General features: G+C 41.5%; 1 protein-coding gene across 2 annotated transcripts in view; it reads right to left on the reverse strand.

Moving 5' to 3' along the window:
• SHOC2 (SHOC2 leucine rich repeat scaffold protein) overlaps window positions 1–18,074 on the reverse strand; it is a 53,246-nt gene that overhangs the window by 5,836 nt on the left and 29,336 nt on the right. For both annotated transcript variants that reach the window (XM_035132853.3, XM_060274731.2), the window contains exons 3-7: window positions 17,436–17,573; window positions 8,922–9,052; window positions 4,519–4,707; window positions 1,711–1,833; window positions 763–900 (exon numbers count right to left, since the gene is read on the reverse strand). In XM_035132853.3, the coding sequence (XP_034988744.1) occupies window positions 763–900; window positions 1,711–1,833; window positions 4,519–4,707; window positions 8,922–9,052; window positions 17,436–17,573 (719 nt within the window). The remainder of the gene's footprint in view (window positions 1–762; window positions 901–1,710; window positions 1,834–4,518; window positions 4,708–8,921; window positions 9,053–17,435; window positions 17,574–18,074) is intronic.

The following is an 18,074-nucleotide window of genomic DNA, read 5'->3' on the forward strand; positions in this document are numbered from 1 at the left end:
TAAGCATCAAATTAATGCCATCTTCAGTCACCCAGAACAAAGATGGGTAACCCTATCCAATCATTAGAATCACAGCCTTCCCCTCCCCAGCAACCATAGGGATGTAAGAAAAGCCTGCTGGATCAGGCCAATGGTCCACCTTGTCCCGCATCCTGTCCTCACAGTAGCCAGCCAGATGCCTGTAAGAAACTCACATACAGGACCCAAGCAGAAGGGGCACTCTCCCCACCAGTTCCCACTGTGGTTTCCAGCAACTGGTATTCAGAAGCATTACTGCCTCCAACCATGGAGACAGAGCATAGCCATAGTAGCTAGTAGCCATTGATAGCCTTATCCCCATTCAAGTTGGTGGTCATCACTGCCTCCTGTGGGAGCACGTTCCATATTTTAACTATGTGTTGTGTGGAGAAGTAGAAGCCTAGCATGGAATTTGTCTTGTTCACAATGGCTGCACACTGGGTCAGCGTCTTGGTCAAGCTATCCACTAGGACCTCAAGGTCTCATAACGCATCAGTTACCCCATGCAACATGTCATGACCCAGAATTCAGGTTTTAGCACTCTGCAATGTTATCTACCATACATAGAAACCAGGACACTTCTATAAAATATCTCCCAGATTTTACTTCCAGATTATCCACCCCCTTTACATGGCAATGCCACATATTGGTGAAATGTGTGCACAAAGAGGCAGCCTTTAATACCAAATCAGGCAAAAAGATCCATTGATAGGGGTTCCGTTTTTATGTGGTAGAGATAGGTACCTGAAGTTCCCTAAGGTACGCTATTTCATTGGGCAAGGATTCCAGCTTGTTTTCCTCTAGATCCAATTCTCTTAACTTTCGCAGGTTCCCAATGCCATGGGGAAGGTTTCTTAGAAGGTTGTTCGACAAGACAAGAACCTAGAGAAAGACGTATGTTGAACTTTTAATAAACCAGCAGGTTATTGGCTAAGTAAACATTCAGTAAACTGAAGGCTCTTCAATTAAAAAGCTGGAGACGGCTTAATTTCGCCTACAAATGCCACATTTCAGGGATGAGTGTCCCTTGCCCTATGCCAAACTCCTCACTAGTTCTGCTTAGCATCCTCCCTGAGTGCTTCTGCCTGGTGAGAATGTGTCTTTCAACTGTGATAACACCTCTAAGCTGGATAGAAAGGAGTGTGTAGAAATATCAGAGTTTTGAAGATTGGATCAAATGTCGCCTACTCTAGAATTAACTTTTGTCTCTGGTCCACTCATCGCTGGCTCTGCGTACAAGGGAACATGGGCACTCAAGCTGAAAAAGGTTCCCTACCTCTGCCACACTGACTCCAGCAAATGAGAATCATGATACAGGGACACATCTCTCAAACAGCTGTACTTTCACATTTTTCCCCAGCCAATGTTGATTTTAATTAGCACAGTTTAGCAAAGGGTTTGCAAAAAAATACCACCCAACAACATACATATAAAGTAGTTTAATCTTCAATTCTAAAATTAGTTAGAGCAAAGACTGAATAATTTTAGCAACCATTTAGGAAAAAGAAACAGTACTGAGAAAAGCAACCTTTCCCAGGAAATGTTTAAAAATTTCTGTGTAGCTTTTTGTGAGTTCTGCACAAACCTGTTTTCAATTTCACTATTATTATTACATTATTTATTAGATTTCTATACCACCCTTCATCACAAGATCTCAGGGCAGCTCACAGGATCTCAGTGTATTCCACTCACCTCTAAGGAAACAAGTCCAGACACATCCTCGGGAATCTTGTTGAGTTGATTTGTAGCTAAGTTCAGTTCTACCATGCTGGTCCATGTCCCAAAGTCCAAGGGAAGGGACGTCAGCTGATTGTCCTGAAATTTCATATGAATGTAGTTGAAAAAGTAAAAGACAACTACTTGAAAAGGACATTAATTGGATACAAGAGTAGTCAACATGTTCCCCAAGAGGATTATAACACACATCAGTCCCAGATAAGCCTTCCAATAGCCAGGAATGATGGAAGTTGAAGTCCAAAAACATCTGAAAAAGCACCACATGGGCCACATCTGTTTTAAAGCTTTTTAGTTTTTTACAACTGTTCATTAATATTTTTAACAGGTATCTTTACATTACAGATCTCTTTTAACTTCCCTTGTCCGGTGGTATTTTACTATTCTTAATATAAGCCACTGACTGTTTTCACAGAAAAGCAGGATAGAAATATTAAACTGTTAACATGACATGGACAAATTCATTACATCACAGGACCAGTGTGCAAAATCAATCCAGCTGTACACATCTAATGACCTGAAATATAAAGTTATAAGAAAGGGGATCCGATATGCAAAGTGCTACTAATCGTATGGATTCACCTTAACCTTCATTTTGCTGAAAACCAGCTACAGTACAGCTTAAGGAACAGCTTCACACCATGTATTTACAGAACATATGCAGCCATAGTTTAAGGGAGTAATCAGGTGTGGAACGACTGCTCCATTTACCTAATTGTTGCTGCTACATATCTGGTGTGTAAACATGGCATGAAATCATCCCCATCTAAACAAGGAGATAATTTAGAATTTGAATAAGCAATTTGTTTTTAAAGGTGGCAGGGATGATGGGGCTACAGGGTGCACAGTCCTTCCTTCTCCATTGCTGGACAGAGAGGTTTTGCAAATAGTAAGTGCTGGCAAAACCCAGTCGCCCACAACCAATGTCTCATCTCCCACTGATAAAAGATGTGTGCAATCTACTCCAGCTACTCTTATGGATTTCCTTCCAGATAGTTTCCATTACACCACAGCTGACACCTGACGCAATCCCCCAACACCGGCTGCTGGAAGGGTCAATACAGAGTAAGTGCTTGTTCATTGCTTCACATGGTGGCCACATAGACATTTCATAGAGAGAAATGTGATGCTACTCTCTCCTCCATAACAATGTCCTACAAATATCTTAAATAAAAAAACTTTTGAGGGGTATATACTGCCTTTCTCCAGAATGTGAACACATGCATGCGCACAAAGTATGGGTTTTTTACTTAAAAATAAACACACAGATTCCATATACAGCAAGGCTGTTCTCTCGGATATCAAGTTAGAATAATATTGCAACTAAGGAAATACTAGCACTATTGGGAAACCCTAATGAGAGACCAATAACTTATAAGGAAAATAGGATTCATTTAAAGCATTATAGCTGGGAAGTGGTACAAAAGAATAGTCAATATTTATGCAAGGTCTACATTTTCATTAATGTTTAAAGCACTGCTACACTGTGCTTATTATTTGTAATCAAATCAGAGCAGTATATTATTTGAAGTATATCTAGTCCTCTCTCAGATGATACACTTTTTAAAAAAGCAGGTTGTGGCTAGTATTTGTGTTAACTGGAAGTACAACTTATCTATATATAAGAGCCAGTTCTCTGCAAGTAAAAGACTCACCACCTGCATTACAAACAGCAGCATTTAATAAAGTTGGCAATACTTAGATCCTCTGTTTTAGACCATTATTAAATGAAAGAAATTATGTGTTGCAATGGAGTTCAGCTACACTTCAAAGAAACTGACAATAAAATATTTGCTTTTGGCAATTTAATATTGAATTCAAGTATAACCAAAAATGTTTCCTACAATGTGAGCAGTCTACTTATTATATTTTCATGAACGCAAATATAAATATAAATATGTAATATGGATCTAGGCTTGAAACACCTTAACATCTTGTTCCAAATGCCAAAAACCATATTTGTAGCATGCAGTGATCTGAGTCAACCTATTTCACTGTCTCAGCAACAACTTTCAGCAACAATGGAAGCAAGCTCTTCCATTTTGCAGACTGCCAACATTTGAAACAAATTTTTAATTACAAGTAATTTATGGATACTTGTTTGTATCCAGTGGTGCCATTCTGTTTGTGCAACAGGCTCCTGTTTGTGCTAAATAACTTGTCTCGCCCCTTCAGTTCCCGAGGCAGTCTCAGAATTCACCCCGGAGGATTGGAAGACAGTCTAGACCAGATTCCAGGGGGCAAGGAGAGGAGATGAAGGGCAAGTGTTATGTGAGTCAAACTCTATACCTGTGCAGCCTTGGAGACAACCCAGTATGTGGCAATTGCCCACTTCTCTGTTTACCTCCCCGTGCATTTGTTTTTCACAAGAAAAAGGAGCAAATACATAAACATGCTGCCCGCTTGGGCTCAGTCAATTTGAAACACTGATTATGCTTAACAGAAGTACTTTGTCTTTTGCTAAAGCTACAAAAGCAGTGGGGGGAAAGGAAGGCTTCTGCCTGCTTCTAAAGAACATATATTCAAATCTGCATTAGAAAAGAAGTTTGTGCTCTATTCATTTTATGCTATTCTCATCAGATATATGAAAAAAGAAGTATCAAATCAACAAAGGCTTTTTTCCAGTTTTATACTTAATATTGGACAACTCATCCTCTACTGTCAGGCATACCTGGTTATCTGCACCTCTTTACTTAACTGCACTTAATGTTTAGTAACATTGGCACGCCTGGATAAAACAGTTCCTGATAATCAGCAATGTCTCACCTTCATGTTCAGCTTACTTAACACTTTTGCTCTGGAGAAAATTCCAAAAGGGATTTTATTGATGCGGTTATGCTCCATATTGAGAGCGTAGATGGTAGAGAACTGTGAGGGGCCACCCACTGGATATGACTGGAAACAGTTCCTTGCCAGAGTGAGGCTAGTCAGATTCACAAGACTGGATAAGAGACCCTGGGGAAGCGAAAAGGAAGCACACAGATCTAAATACAAACTTGCATGAAATCTGAACATCAACATACCGGTACTTGAAGAGATGTTTTTTCTTTTCTCTTGCATGCCACCTAATCTCCATTTTAGTGTGACAACATATGGGTTTCTGTTATTTTTTGCAAAAATTATAACTTTAAAAAAACCAAATACCAGTAGTCTGAACCAAAGCACAGGAAAATGTTCACAATAGCTTCTTTATTTTTTAGTTAAAAAGAACTTTATTTCTTTCTTTTAAAACATTACATAGAAAACCGTCAAACACAAAATAAACACAGAGAAAAGAAAAGACAAAAATACAAATTATATACAAATTATATGCAAATTAATTACAAATTTAAATAGAAATAAAAATAAAAATGCTTCCGATTGATAATATATTGTTTCTATCAATTTTTAATTGTTCCCTGTTTCCTTTTTATTATATTTTCCCACCCCTCATGGGTGAATCTTTTTCCCATTACTATTCATACATTCTCTTTAAACGATACTTAAATTAATTTAGGCAAACTACCAATTTGGTATTTATAACCTCTTTCTTTAGGTGTTCCTCCACTAACTTCCACTCTTTTTGAATTCTCTGTTTTGGTGTATTTCTTATGGCCGCTGTCATTTTATCCAAATTCATATATTCTATTAATTTAATTAACCAATCTTGAACAGATGGCACCTCTGCCCCCTTCCATTTTTGCGCTATTATGATCCTTGCTGCTGCTCCTGCGTACAATATGATATTTCTCTTATCCTTTGGTATATTTTCTGGTAGCATACTTAACAAAAATACTTCTGGAATGTTCGCAAGAGCTTCCATGTAAACGTCAATACCAGGGAACAGTTGTGCACTGTGCACAGTGGGAGTGTGCATGCAGAACTGTCACCAAAACTGATGGGAAGAGGAAGCATCTGCTTGCACAGAACTTGTACATACAGTGCTGTAATTGCTGATTCACATGTGTTTAAAAAAGATAAGCATGTCATTAAAAAAACCCCACTCATTACACCGGTAAATTATTTCCCCAAAGTAATGGCTGAAAATAAACTCTGGGCAACATGAAAAGCTTAGAATTAATTCCAAGTAGTGAGGTAATGTCTAGATAGCTCAGCCAATTATAGTACTTTCGCACTTTGTAACAAGCTCAGCCTATGCAAAAGGGAGAGCCATGTAATTCATGGCTGAGATTGTGCCAGAGATTTAACTTATAGCCACCTTACCATTTATTGTTGCATCCTCATGTAACAGGCATTATATAACACAGCATTGCTTGTCTCATTTTTGTGGAAACCAGTGCTTCCGTAACACCTATGCTATGGTTTCATTTGATAAGCACAATCAATTCTCCATCAAAATAGCTGTTGCTGCATCCATTGCTGTCTAAAACTAGAGGACTTTTAAGTGGGGTTGCAACTTTTAGCCAAGTGATCTGTTAGATTAATAGATGAAAAACTTTCAGTCCACTAAGAAAGAACTCTTCGCCCAATTGAATTGACAAGATTTAAGCAAACTGCTAATATTTTTAATGTAAGAACTTACCACAACTGTGGCAGCAGGCACCATCTTGGAAGTGGCATATTCTGGCCTCTTCTAACAATGAATCCCACTTCTAAGATGGTGTCGACTGTAACATGCCCATACATGAAATAGAAGCATGCATGTTTCTTAGGAATTATTGCTTTGTTTAAATGTAAATTTATGCAGAAGCAATAGACTAAACTATCTTTAACTGGGTGACAGCCTTACTTTAAAGATAACAGCTTGGATCTTAAAAAAGGAATTTCATGGGAAGAACGGCTTCCTATCTCTTCACACCCTGCAGCCATTTGTGCCCAAGGATATCCTGAACAATGTGGGATGGGGCACAGAGGACAGCTGAGGTACACAGGAATTGCTCCAAATTGGGCTGGATTTAAGGGGAGTTAGCTTAAGCAAGCTCCAAAGTTTCCCATCCTCTCCACACACACCTTCCAGGCCACAGTATTCAGGAGCCTGCCTCCTTCACCCAACGAGGACTTTTGGAGGACATCAGCTGTTGCAGGGAGAACGAGGGAACTGTGAATTTTTGTTCTGTTAACTTAAGTTCCAAGACACTGTGAGCTCAGATAAGGTACACACCATATACTGACACAACTTTTAGGATTAACAAGTTTGGGGCTTTTAATTGCACCCTCAATATTTTTAAGTTTACGCTTCTGACAAATATCTGTAAGTAACAATCGAAACAAACACAAAAGAGATTCAAACAGATTACAATATATCATTCACCATGCAAGCTGTTATATATGAAAAAGAAAAGCCCGGCCTCGCCTAGGGACGGCGGGATACAAATAAAAATGTATTATTATTATTACTATAACTATTACTATTATTATTATTATTATTATTATTATTATTATTAAAAGCACCTGAAGACAGGATTGGTTTTCTTCATTTACTAAAAAGGTATCACATTCCTACTTGGTAATTCGGAAATTAGAAAGAGTAGTATCAAACAGTAATGTTCCACCAATGAAAGGAAATTACTGGGCATTGACCATAATAAAAAGATTGATTGGTGGAAAATATCTATTAACAGATTGGGGAAGGGAGACCATTTTTTTTGGAAATTCGACACAAGCACAGCCCCCTGGGCCCAATTTGATATAGGATGGAAACCCAACAAAACAAAATGGGGAGACACGGGTGGCTGCAAAGGGGTGGGGGTGGGGGAATTGCAGAACATTGCCTCTTCCCCTCTTCCACTAAGGCAGGGTTTCCCAACCTTGGGTCTCCAGCTGTTTTCAGACTACATTTCCCACCATCCCTAACCACTGGCCTTTCTAGCAGGGATGATGGGAGTTGTAGTCCAAAAAACAGCTGGAGACCCAAGGTTGGGGAATACTGCACTAAGGGATGCCTTCCATCAACAGAGTAGCACCATGGGATATCACTGAAAGTTTCTTCTTCTAGTTTCTTATGCCAAACTTTCTTTCTGATGCAATTAACATTGCATCATGGTGCCTGTGATGATGGAGTACTGGTAAACTTGCACAAGACTCATCATTTTAAAAAATACAGCATACTGCAAGGTGTGCTCTCAAGTACTAGTTATAGGAATTTCCATCAGTAAACTCTCAAAATATCCAGCAGTAACCACCCTCAGCAGAACATATTTTTACTGGTGCAACAGGACTTCCCCTTCTTCTTCTTTCTCCTGCAGCCCCAAGCCCACCCTCCCAGAATCTGCTCCAGAGTGCTGGGGTACCTCCAGAGCAGACTTGGGGAGAGCACAGAGAGTGAGCAAAAGTCCAAAAGTCTGCATGTTGCCCTAAACTCATAAGGTATTTCATATTAATCATATTTAAGTCCTTCATGCCAAAGATTGCAATGGAGCTTTGGCACCACCGACATTTCAAAGAATATTGAAATCCGCAAAAGCTTGATGCTGAAGGCTGTCATAATAAACTCAGCCACATAGATATTACATTTTTTAGCCATTTTCAAACACACTGATTATTATTTTTTAGGGATCAGAGAAGAGGCTGGATAATGAATGTACTGCTTCGAAAAGAAACAAAGTACTTACTATTTATGAATACTGTTGGACAGCTGCCTCTCCCAAACTAGTCTTTTAAGAACTAATGTTTATTAGGCATTGCATCATCATGAGCTTGGTATATTTTGCAATTCTGCAGTTTTCTTTACAAATGTTTTCTTTCTTCTGCTGCCAAAGAGACTTGCTTTAATGGATTACCCCACTACACTAACATGCAAGTGGCTCTTTGCAGCAACAATTACAATTTATACACAGACTAGCACTTCTGAGTAAAGCCATTTTTATTTGTTAAAAGAGTTTTTGGATTGGGAGCCAAATTTATCTTATGATAAAGCAATCTGTTTTGCTGTCAGTCTCCTTTGTATCTTTAATTACACTTGAGTAACTTTCATAATGCGCTTGGGAGGGGCAATTCAGCTTTATTCTTAAAAGCTTCCAGGCAACTTTCTCACAGCAGCAACTTCTTCAAGCAGTATCCATTCATTCCCATTCAATTAGTGCTAATGCTAATAGTTTATATCCAATTTGGCAAATTTCAGTAGCCTTCCATTTCCAGAGCATTTTTCTTCTAATGCCGGTTCCAGTGCTTTAGAGCAGCATTTAAACAACATTAAGCCGCAATCACACAAAAACTGTAGAGTGCCTCACCTCTGGTAAAGTAGAAATCATGTTGTTCTCCAAATTCAGTTCATCAAGTTTACTGCACTGTGCTAGAGACCTGGGTATTGCCGAGAGCCGGTTATACCTCAGCCCGAGGCTTTTCAGACTGGACAGGTTTCCTTAAAAAAAAAAAAAAAAGATGGCTAAGAGATATTTGCTCCCACTGGTTGCATTTTCTTGGAAAATAACCAATTCCTAGAGTTTTTACAATTTCTTTCCACAATAATATCTATGCATATTTTGAGCAGCAGCATATTTTCAAAGGATTTCCCAAGTACAGACGCAAACACTGGTGAAGGATTCAGAATTTCAGCTATGTCCCATTTTGGTGTAATCAATTTACACTACTCAGCTTTGCTTTCGTCTCTAGCTGCCTAGCAATTCTCTCAAAGCATACAGCTAAGTTTTTTATTTGTTTCTTTTTAAACATTACTGGCCACTCATCACTCTAGTACTTTAGACCACTTTACACATTTCAGATTACATGGGTAAGCACTTCTGCAAGAACAGAGGAAGGGGAAATTAGCAGACCTCCAAAGCAATACAATTAAGGACATAAAAACCTTGCATGTGAGCTGCATGTGCCAGCGGATAATTAATGAAAAGCCTGCTGCCATCTCCTAATGCTTTCTGAACTTAACCCATGAGACTGTATTGCAAATTGATCCATCTCTCTTGGTGCAACGCTGAGCATAAGATCAATATTGCCAGGGCAAGCTATCCATTTCGTCAACAGAAAGCTCCAACACTTGTCAGTCTATAAAACTTCGTGAGATGCAAACTTACAGTTAAATGTTTTGCTAGAAGGTGCTCTTATTAGGTGTGGGAGATAAATTTCTTAGGATTGGCAGCTTAAACAGAATTCACAGATGAAGAATAAAAAACTTTGCTACTGCAGAAATATATTTATAATCATGATTATAAAAAAATTAATACTGGCTTTTTATGACACCTTTGTCCATATTCATTTTTATTACCAAGCTTAGCTATTTCTCAGACCAATAAGAAGAATGATTGGCACAGAAGCTTTAAGTGTAAATTTGCAAGCCACCATCACACTCTGCAGCACCTTTGGGAACATAAGCTTCACACTCATAAAACATACTACAGTATTCACGATTCTAGGGAAGTATGCAAGCAGACATAAGCAAGGGGTGGCTACCTATTTTGCCAATGGAAAACTAGCTGACACAAAGCAATCTAATCTTATGTGCTCTCTACCCTGCTATGCATAAAGGAAGATGCAGACAACTTTTTGTTCATCAAGTATCACAGCCTTGTAAATAAACTCACAAAAGTTAGTAGCGTGCACATTTTTTTACTAGCTTGCTAAGAGGCTAATAGCCTAGGTTTACATGCTGCCTGCAGAGGGGAGGAAATTCTCCCCTATTCCAGTCCTGAAATGTAGGGTACTAGCCTCTTACCATGTGAGTTAAAATAACTGCCTTCTGCCAAACAGGATGGTGGTGAAAGAACAGGACCGAGAGACAGATTTCCCTTTTTCTGTAGCCACCATGGAAACAAAGTAGAGAGGCAGAGGCCGAATGGAGGCATCCAGCTCTCCACTGCCACTCAGTTCTCTTGCCTGCATGGCTTAGTGTGTGTGTGTGTGTGTGTGTGTGTGTGTGTGTGTGTGTGTGTGTGTCAGAGAGAGAAAGAAAGAGAGAAAGGGGGGAATATTAAATCAATGGCTGTGAGGAACAGAAAGGGGGCATGGAGAATCTGTTTTACTTCTGTGATATCTCTTTCTATTAAGAAGGCTGCAGTAAAATTTTGAAGGTGGTTAATTCACCATCTAAGGCCAAATTCACACCATACATTTAAAGCACTATGATGCCGCTTTAAACAGCCATAACTTCTCCCAAAGAATTCTGGGAGTTGTAATTTGTTAAGGGTGCTGAGAGTTGTTAGGAGACCCCTGTTCCCCTCAGAGCTTTTGGTATGGCCCCATGATCAAGTGCATCGTCCTGGATTTTATAATCTAGGGGGGAAACCAAGTGGATCTTGAGGCTGGCGCCATGGGTCAGAACAAGCTGAACAGACGCAGCTGATCCCAAAGACAAAGGACGCAAGAGCTTCATAAAAATTGATGCTTAGCCACCTAGCACAGCATGAGTAATCCAGAAATAGATGAAGTACCAAATTATAATGATGCTTGTAACCTTTGCCCATAACAACTTTTTGCTCATAGGCATTTAGAAGATGCTTGTATTGAACTTGCCTGGATTTGTTTCCAAAGTACAAGACTTTACACCTGCATTTTCCTTGTTACACAAAGCTTCCCACAGAATCAGCAGGTCAATTCTCCTCTAAGTAAGCTGTTCATAATTTAAATTTTGAATTAATAAAGACCAGAATGATGAAGATCTTCACTGCTTACACTGCCAATGAGGTCTAACAAACACACAATGGCAAGATTAAAAAGTTGGACCTACAACTTTAATTCCATTCACCTAAATGACTAGTTTAGTCTGGGGGTGACACTTGACCTTTCAAAAATAATGCTGATAGTCAAAGCATTTAGGGAAGTCCTATGAGGATATTAAGTAGCCCAGAATGCAAGAAGAGGCCTGGGTAGAGAGCACAACAGATACAGATCTATTTTCCTGTAACCTCAGTGGATCTCAGTAGGAAGAGTAAGCAATTGTTTTCTCAAGCCTCTTTAATATTTGCAAACTGCCAAGATAGCTCCTCTTAGGAATCCCTGCTAGCAATTGATCAAAATGGTGAAGGTTACAGAAAAAGGCCTATGAAAAGCTTTTGAAAATTATTCAAGTTAAAGCATATGTATCCGAATACAGTGAGCCAGATTTCATATTGCAGGGCTTGTGATCCACCTACCATTGAAGTCCTTAACTCTCTGTTCACCCTAGTGAACAGCAGTGATAAGTTCGTATGAGAACTACTTGACTCTCATCTGCATCAAGCTGCCACCAACTTAAATCATCCACAATGCATTGCCCTCTTGCTGTAAGTGCAATAGGGATGGCGGAGTCTCCAGCATTAGCAAGGTACCAGGCTATCCTGAAGAGTGTAATGCTTTTTTGCAAGGAGCAAGTCTACACACAGTACAAGCTATTTAATTATAGGAAACTCTTCCTAGAAGCGTTTCTCTTTTTAAAAAGATGGGCTACAACCTTTAATTTACGTACCTTTTTGATTACAGTGGTGCCTTGCTTAACGAATGCCCTGCTTAACGAAATTTCCGCTTAACGAAAGGTTTTTTCTAGTGGAGGTTGCCTCGCTAGACGAATTCGTTTTATGAAAAATTTGTCTAGCGAATCGCGGTTTCCCATAGGAATGCACTGAAATTCAATTAATGCGTTCCTATGGGCAAAAAAAAATTCAATGCATTCCTATGGGATTTGCTAGACGAATTTTTCGTTATAAGAAAAGACCCATGGAAGGCACCACTGTAGTTGGAGATATAAACCAGGAAGATTATGTTTTCTAAACTTTGCTTTCATACAGGTTTTTTACAAGAACTACAGAGACAAGGACTTTTAATGCAGAAGGACTTGCAGTAATAGGCAATCACCTCTCCAGTAAAGACAGGGATTGATGGTTAATTTAAATGAAACTAATTTAGAACAGTATCTGGATTGGTAATGACTTCGGGGAGAAATTGATTTGGGATTATCTGGATAGGATATGGGGAACTAAGTAGGGCTTATCGGGATGTAATTAGAGGTTATTAATTATAGAGGGATTGATTTTGAGCAGAATCTGGGAGTGAAATTAACTGAAGGAAAATAAATTGATGAGGAACTGACCTGGGGTAATTTGGGTGGAATATTAATTCAGCAAGGGATATATGGGTGGTTATTGTGATAGTTTTTAAATGCATTTATGCTCGTTTGGTTAGTTCGTTAGCCACTTTGTAAAGGTTATTTGCTTGGGAACGCAGAACATAAATATTTAGTTTAAAAATAAAATGAGCTAACAAATAAACTGAAGCTCTCCGAACAACTTGTTCACATCCTTAGACACAGGGATCCTCTAAAGCAGGGGTGTCAAACTCAAATTCATCGGGGGCCGCATCAGCAGTTTGGTCACCCTCAAAGGGCCGGTTGTATCTGTAGGACTATGTGTCCACTCTTTATTATCATAAATTATTGTCACTGCATTCAATTATTACTGTTTTTTGTAATAATGTAAGTAATAACTAGCTCTGAAAGCAGAAACATAGTCAGAATAATGGCAAGTAGATATTCAAATGTACAATTATTGTACAATTTATTGAAAAATGATTTTTGGTAACTGCACTGGGTGGTGGAGGCTCGCTAGGGTTTCATGCAGGACCTTTGCAGAGCTACTAGTACCTGGAGATGCTGGGGTCCTTCTGCATGCAGGACAGATGTTCTGCCAGTGAGCCACCACCCTTCACCAAAGGGACTGGCTGAGGTTGACTCACTGGAGCTGCTCTCCTGGTTCCAGGGTTTAAGGGCCAGAAGTATAAAGCAGCATCCTATGTTTCTGAGGAGAAGGAGGGGAGGGGAGGGGAGGGAGGGAGGGAGGAAGAAAAGAGGGAGTGGGAGGGAGAGAGGAAGGAAGGAAAGAGGGGAGAGAAAGAAGAGTAGGAAATAAGGAAGTGAATAAAGAAGGAAAGAAAAAGAAAGAGGGAGAGAAGACGGAAAGGGAGAAATAAGGAAGGAAGTAGAGGGAAAGAAAGAATAAGAATGAGGGAGAGGAAGAAAGATGGGAATGACAGAAGGAAGAAAGGAAGGAAGGAAGGAAGAAAGAAAGAAAAGAGGGAGCAGGAGGGAGAGAGGAAGGAAAGAGGTGAGAGAAAGAAGAGTAGGAAAGAAGGAATAAAGAAGGAAAGAAAAAGAAAGACGGAGAGAAGACAGAGATAAAGAAGGAAGGAAGGAGAGGGAAAGAAAGAATAAGAACGAGAGAGAGGAAGGGAGAAAGGGAAGGGGGGGTCGCCGCCTTGATTCAGCGCCAGAAAAGAGCGCGACAGGACCCAGGGGCAAAAAGCATTTCCCGTGCAGCGTGAGGCAGCGGGTGTCCGTTTTAGGAGAAGCGTGTAAAGCCTCAGAGTTGCACGTTCGTGAGGCTGAGCCGTGGCAGGAGGAGGAGGAGGTGAGGCAAGAGGAGGAGGAGGAGGAGGCGGCTTGCCGGGTCGGTGCCCGGCAGCGCCATGCGGAGAGTCCCGAGCCTCTGGGACGCAGCAGTGCTCTGTAGCACTTTGAATCCTCCTCCTCCTCCACACGGCGCTGCTGGGTGCTTTGTCTGTGCTTCAGCAGCAGCAGCAGCAGCCATTTCCAGGCGCCGAGCCGTGGCAGAAGGAGGATTCAAAGTGCTACAGAGCACTGCTGCGTCCCAGAGGCTTGGGACTCTCTGTGCGGCGCTGCTCCAGCCGCCTTTCTACCCCCCCCCCCCCCGGCCCCAGCTGTTTGTCGGCGCTTTGCCGGAGCGGCGCTTCAGCAGCAAGGTCCCGCTGCTGGGTCCCGCTGGCTGGGGCGCTCGGTGGGCCACATGACGAGGTCTGGCGGGCCGGATTTGGCCCCCGGGCCTTGTGTTTGACACCCATGCTCTAAAGGGTACAGCCACCAAAAAAATGTCCCTTTACAAACAGTAATTCTGTATAAGAGTTCAGCTTCTGTCAGCTTGATTTCCACTATGATGAGACATTGGGCAAGACCTGAGTCACATGAAAAGAAGTACAGTAGGTCACATCTCCTCCCAAACCCCTGAACAACCTCCGAGAGCTGCCCCCATACAAAGGAATAAAAAATAAAGCAGGCGCCATGTAAAGTAGTAATTTGGGAATATCAAGAGCTGCCACATGTTCAGATCTAATTCGAATTTAAAAATAAACAATGCCTTAAAAAAAGTGCTTATTTGAGATTAAGGGCCAAACAATAAACAACATTTGTCAGATATTTAAACAAGGGTACTTAACCAGGATCCTTTTATTTTGGATAAGAAAGCAGCCCAATCTGGAACATGCACCTGGGTCCAGATTCAGGAGCCACAACACTTTTGTCCTGAAAATCACAAATTTCTGGCTGATTTGACCCTCAAAGTGTTGTTTACTGCAAGCAACAACTGGGGTGGGAGACAGTAACCAGATAAGGAGTGACGTTCAGCAGAAACCAGTGTGGAGCCCTGATCTAAGCCAGGCACATGTTCCAGATCAGGATGCTTTTTCTCCAAAATAAAAAAGAAGCCAGGTTAAGCACACTTGTTTAAATATATGTTATTTGCATGCACCTTTTCTATATCAGTGCCTCATTAATTGTTGTAAATGTAATAAATGATAACTATGTGATTCTTTATCTCTGAATTTGTGTTTATTTAGCATTCACCAATCTATCCAGGGTTGCAGCAAGTTAGGCCTGGAAAGTACCGGTAGATACTGTAAAATGTTTTATCTCCTTTATAAACATAGCAGCTGTCTTACATGGAACTGAGTGTCCTTCTACGTATGGATGTTTCTTGTGAAGTGTGCCTCTGAAGAACAATGATGGAGGAGGAGGAGGAGGACAGAAATTTAAATCTAGACAAAAACCTGTTTAAATTATTAAAAACCTATACTTATCTATAGCAAACCATTCCCAAAAGAAGGTAGAAACGGGGAGAAAAAGCACAGACAGATGAGTTCAGAGGTTGGTGTGTAGCTCTTGAAATAACTAAGAGGTGTGTGACTGCTACAATCTGCTTGAAGATGATTACATTTAATCTCTAACTGAAATGAAACAAAAATTCTGCTGAAGACTGAATTAAAGACAGACAGGCAGACTTTAGGACCACCAGCCCATCTACTCTGTTGTGCTTATTAATTTCAAGATTTATGCCCTGACTTTCAGGCAAATGTTTCATGCTGCTAACATTTAAAATTTCATGCATCCAATGCACACCTATGGTCCACTGGAGCCAAGTGCTGGATGTTGTAAGGAAAACTCTTGTCAGTTTTCACATTCCACCCCCCCCCCTTACGATCTTTACAAGTCTCTGGGAAGGCATGTTGAACCTTAATGCAGGAGGGACATCAACAGTACTTGGAATGATGCCTGAACACACATATAATGGTGTCAATATCTAAGTTACGGTAATCATCTGCAATGGCAAAACCTATTAGCAATTTCACTATTCAAAATCCTTGTGTGGGCTGCGATCTAAATCTGACAAGCAGAATCTTGCCTGCAAAAGCTAATGCCAAACAAAAGTTCTTAGACTAACCTTGAACTTACAAGGGACTAAGTTGATCACTCCCTTCCTCAACTGATCTGTTTGGATCAGCTGAGTTGGGGGAGGGGGAGCTGTGTACTTGTACCATGTCCATGTGTCTGTGTTTCTGTGTTTGTGTATACATGGTGTGTGTTCATGCTTGCAAGAATGTGGGGTGGTGACACCCACCGCTGGCATGGAGCAGGGGATGCAAAACCATGGATGCGGGGGAGGTATGTAACAACCTGGGTTGAGCTCTACTATATATATATATATATATATATATATATATATATATATATATATATATATATATATATATTGTTCCTGTATATTCAGCTGAATGAGACATCAGCCTCCTGCAGGTTATCCCCAACCTATTTAAAACTCAGACTGATGCAAGGGCCGGCCTCAGGGGATCGGGCCCGCGATTGGCGGCCACCGCTGTGGCGCACACGATTCCGCTCTCCCCGCCTCAAGGGCTGGCCTCAGGGGAGCGGGCCTGCGATCAGCGGCAACTGCAGCGGCGCATGCAATCGCACTCTCCCCACCACCGCTGGGCCTCAGGGGATCGGGCCCGCGATTGGCTGTCGCCGCTGCTGCGGCACACACGATCGCGCTCTCGCCTCCGCCGCTGCAAGGGCCAGCCTCGGGGGGTCAGGCCCACGATCGGCGGCCACCGCTGCGGCACGCGCAACCACACTCTCCCCGCCGCTGCTGCTGCAAGGCCTCGGGGGATCGGTCCCTCACTGCCCCGCGCCTGGCGCCGTCACTGCAAGGCCGGCCTTCTGCGCCTCGTGGGATCGGGCCCTCACCGCCGCCACCGGCCTCCCGCCGGCCACGCCACCTGGCATAGGGCTGGATAGGGCCCTTGCCACCGCTGCCGCCGGCCTCCCGCCGACCGCGCTTCCTGCTGATCCGGCCCTATGGCCGGATCGGGCCCTCGCCGCCACCGCCGCTCAGCCGGCCTCCTGCTGCCCCGCGCTCGCTGCCCCTCGCAGGCCTCCTGCTTGCCTTTAAAGTGCCTTTTTAAAGGCCCTGGAACGAATTAATCCGTTTCCAATGCATTCCTATGGGAAACATCGTTGCGACTTACAAATGTTTCTACTTACGAATGTGCATTCGGAACGGATTAAATTCGTAAGTAGAGGTTCCACTGTATATTTACCTGCCTTCAATACTGATTCTCAACAAATGTGGCTGGAGATTTGGGCACAGAATGGCAAGGGACAAGTCCAAATGCCTGCATTGGATTACCCTGGACTAGTCACGCTCCCCAAAACGTGAAGCCAAAAAATAAAGATATTTAGCCACATATTTACATACCTATGGTGTCTGGAAGGTCCAGGAGCTCGTTGTGCTGTAGGTCAAGTTTGGTGATCTGTGTACAATTTCCAATCTCCTTTGGAAGATGCTCAAGCTGATTGTGTGCTACATCCAGTGTTATGAGGTTAAACAACTCACCTAAAAGTGCACAAAGATACATATATGAAAAAGTCATTCTTCTGCCCAGGACTAAACAGTGCAGATGCAAAAGGCCACCTTTAAGGCATGCATGGCATTGTCAAGTTTCAACCTCTAATCCCAACCCACACAATTTCACAATTTCTCTTCTCATTGTAACATAGTAAAGTAGGGATAAGAATAGTAATTGTATGGTGCTGGTATTCTTCCCAATAAAAAGAACATGCATTTTAAATTTCTTCTTTCTGTTTTGCACCAACATGGCTGCTCTTACAACTAGTACTTTTCACAGTACTAAATTATCTTGCTGACATGTTATTTATAAGACAGTTTCCCCCAAATTAAAAACCTGGCAAGAACTGATTAATTTTAATTTAAGGCTGGAATTCTTTGCTTACTTTGCTTACTTACCTGGAGCTAAGTCCCATGAACCTAATTACCGGTACTTCTGATAAAACAACTGATAGAGTGCTTTTCTTAAAAATGTTACAGAAACAGATG

Source organism: Zootoca vivipara, chromosome 5 (genome assembly GCF_965207765.1).
Source record: "Zootoca vivipara chromosome 5, rZooViv2.hap1.1, whole genome shotgun sequence".
Classification (NCBI taxonomy): domain Eukaryota; kingdom Metazoa; phylum Chordata; class Lepidosauria; order Squamata; family Lacertidae; genus Zootoca; species Zootoca vivipara.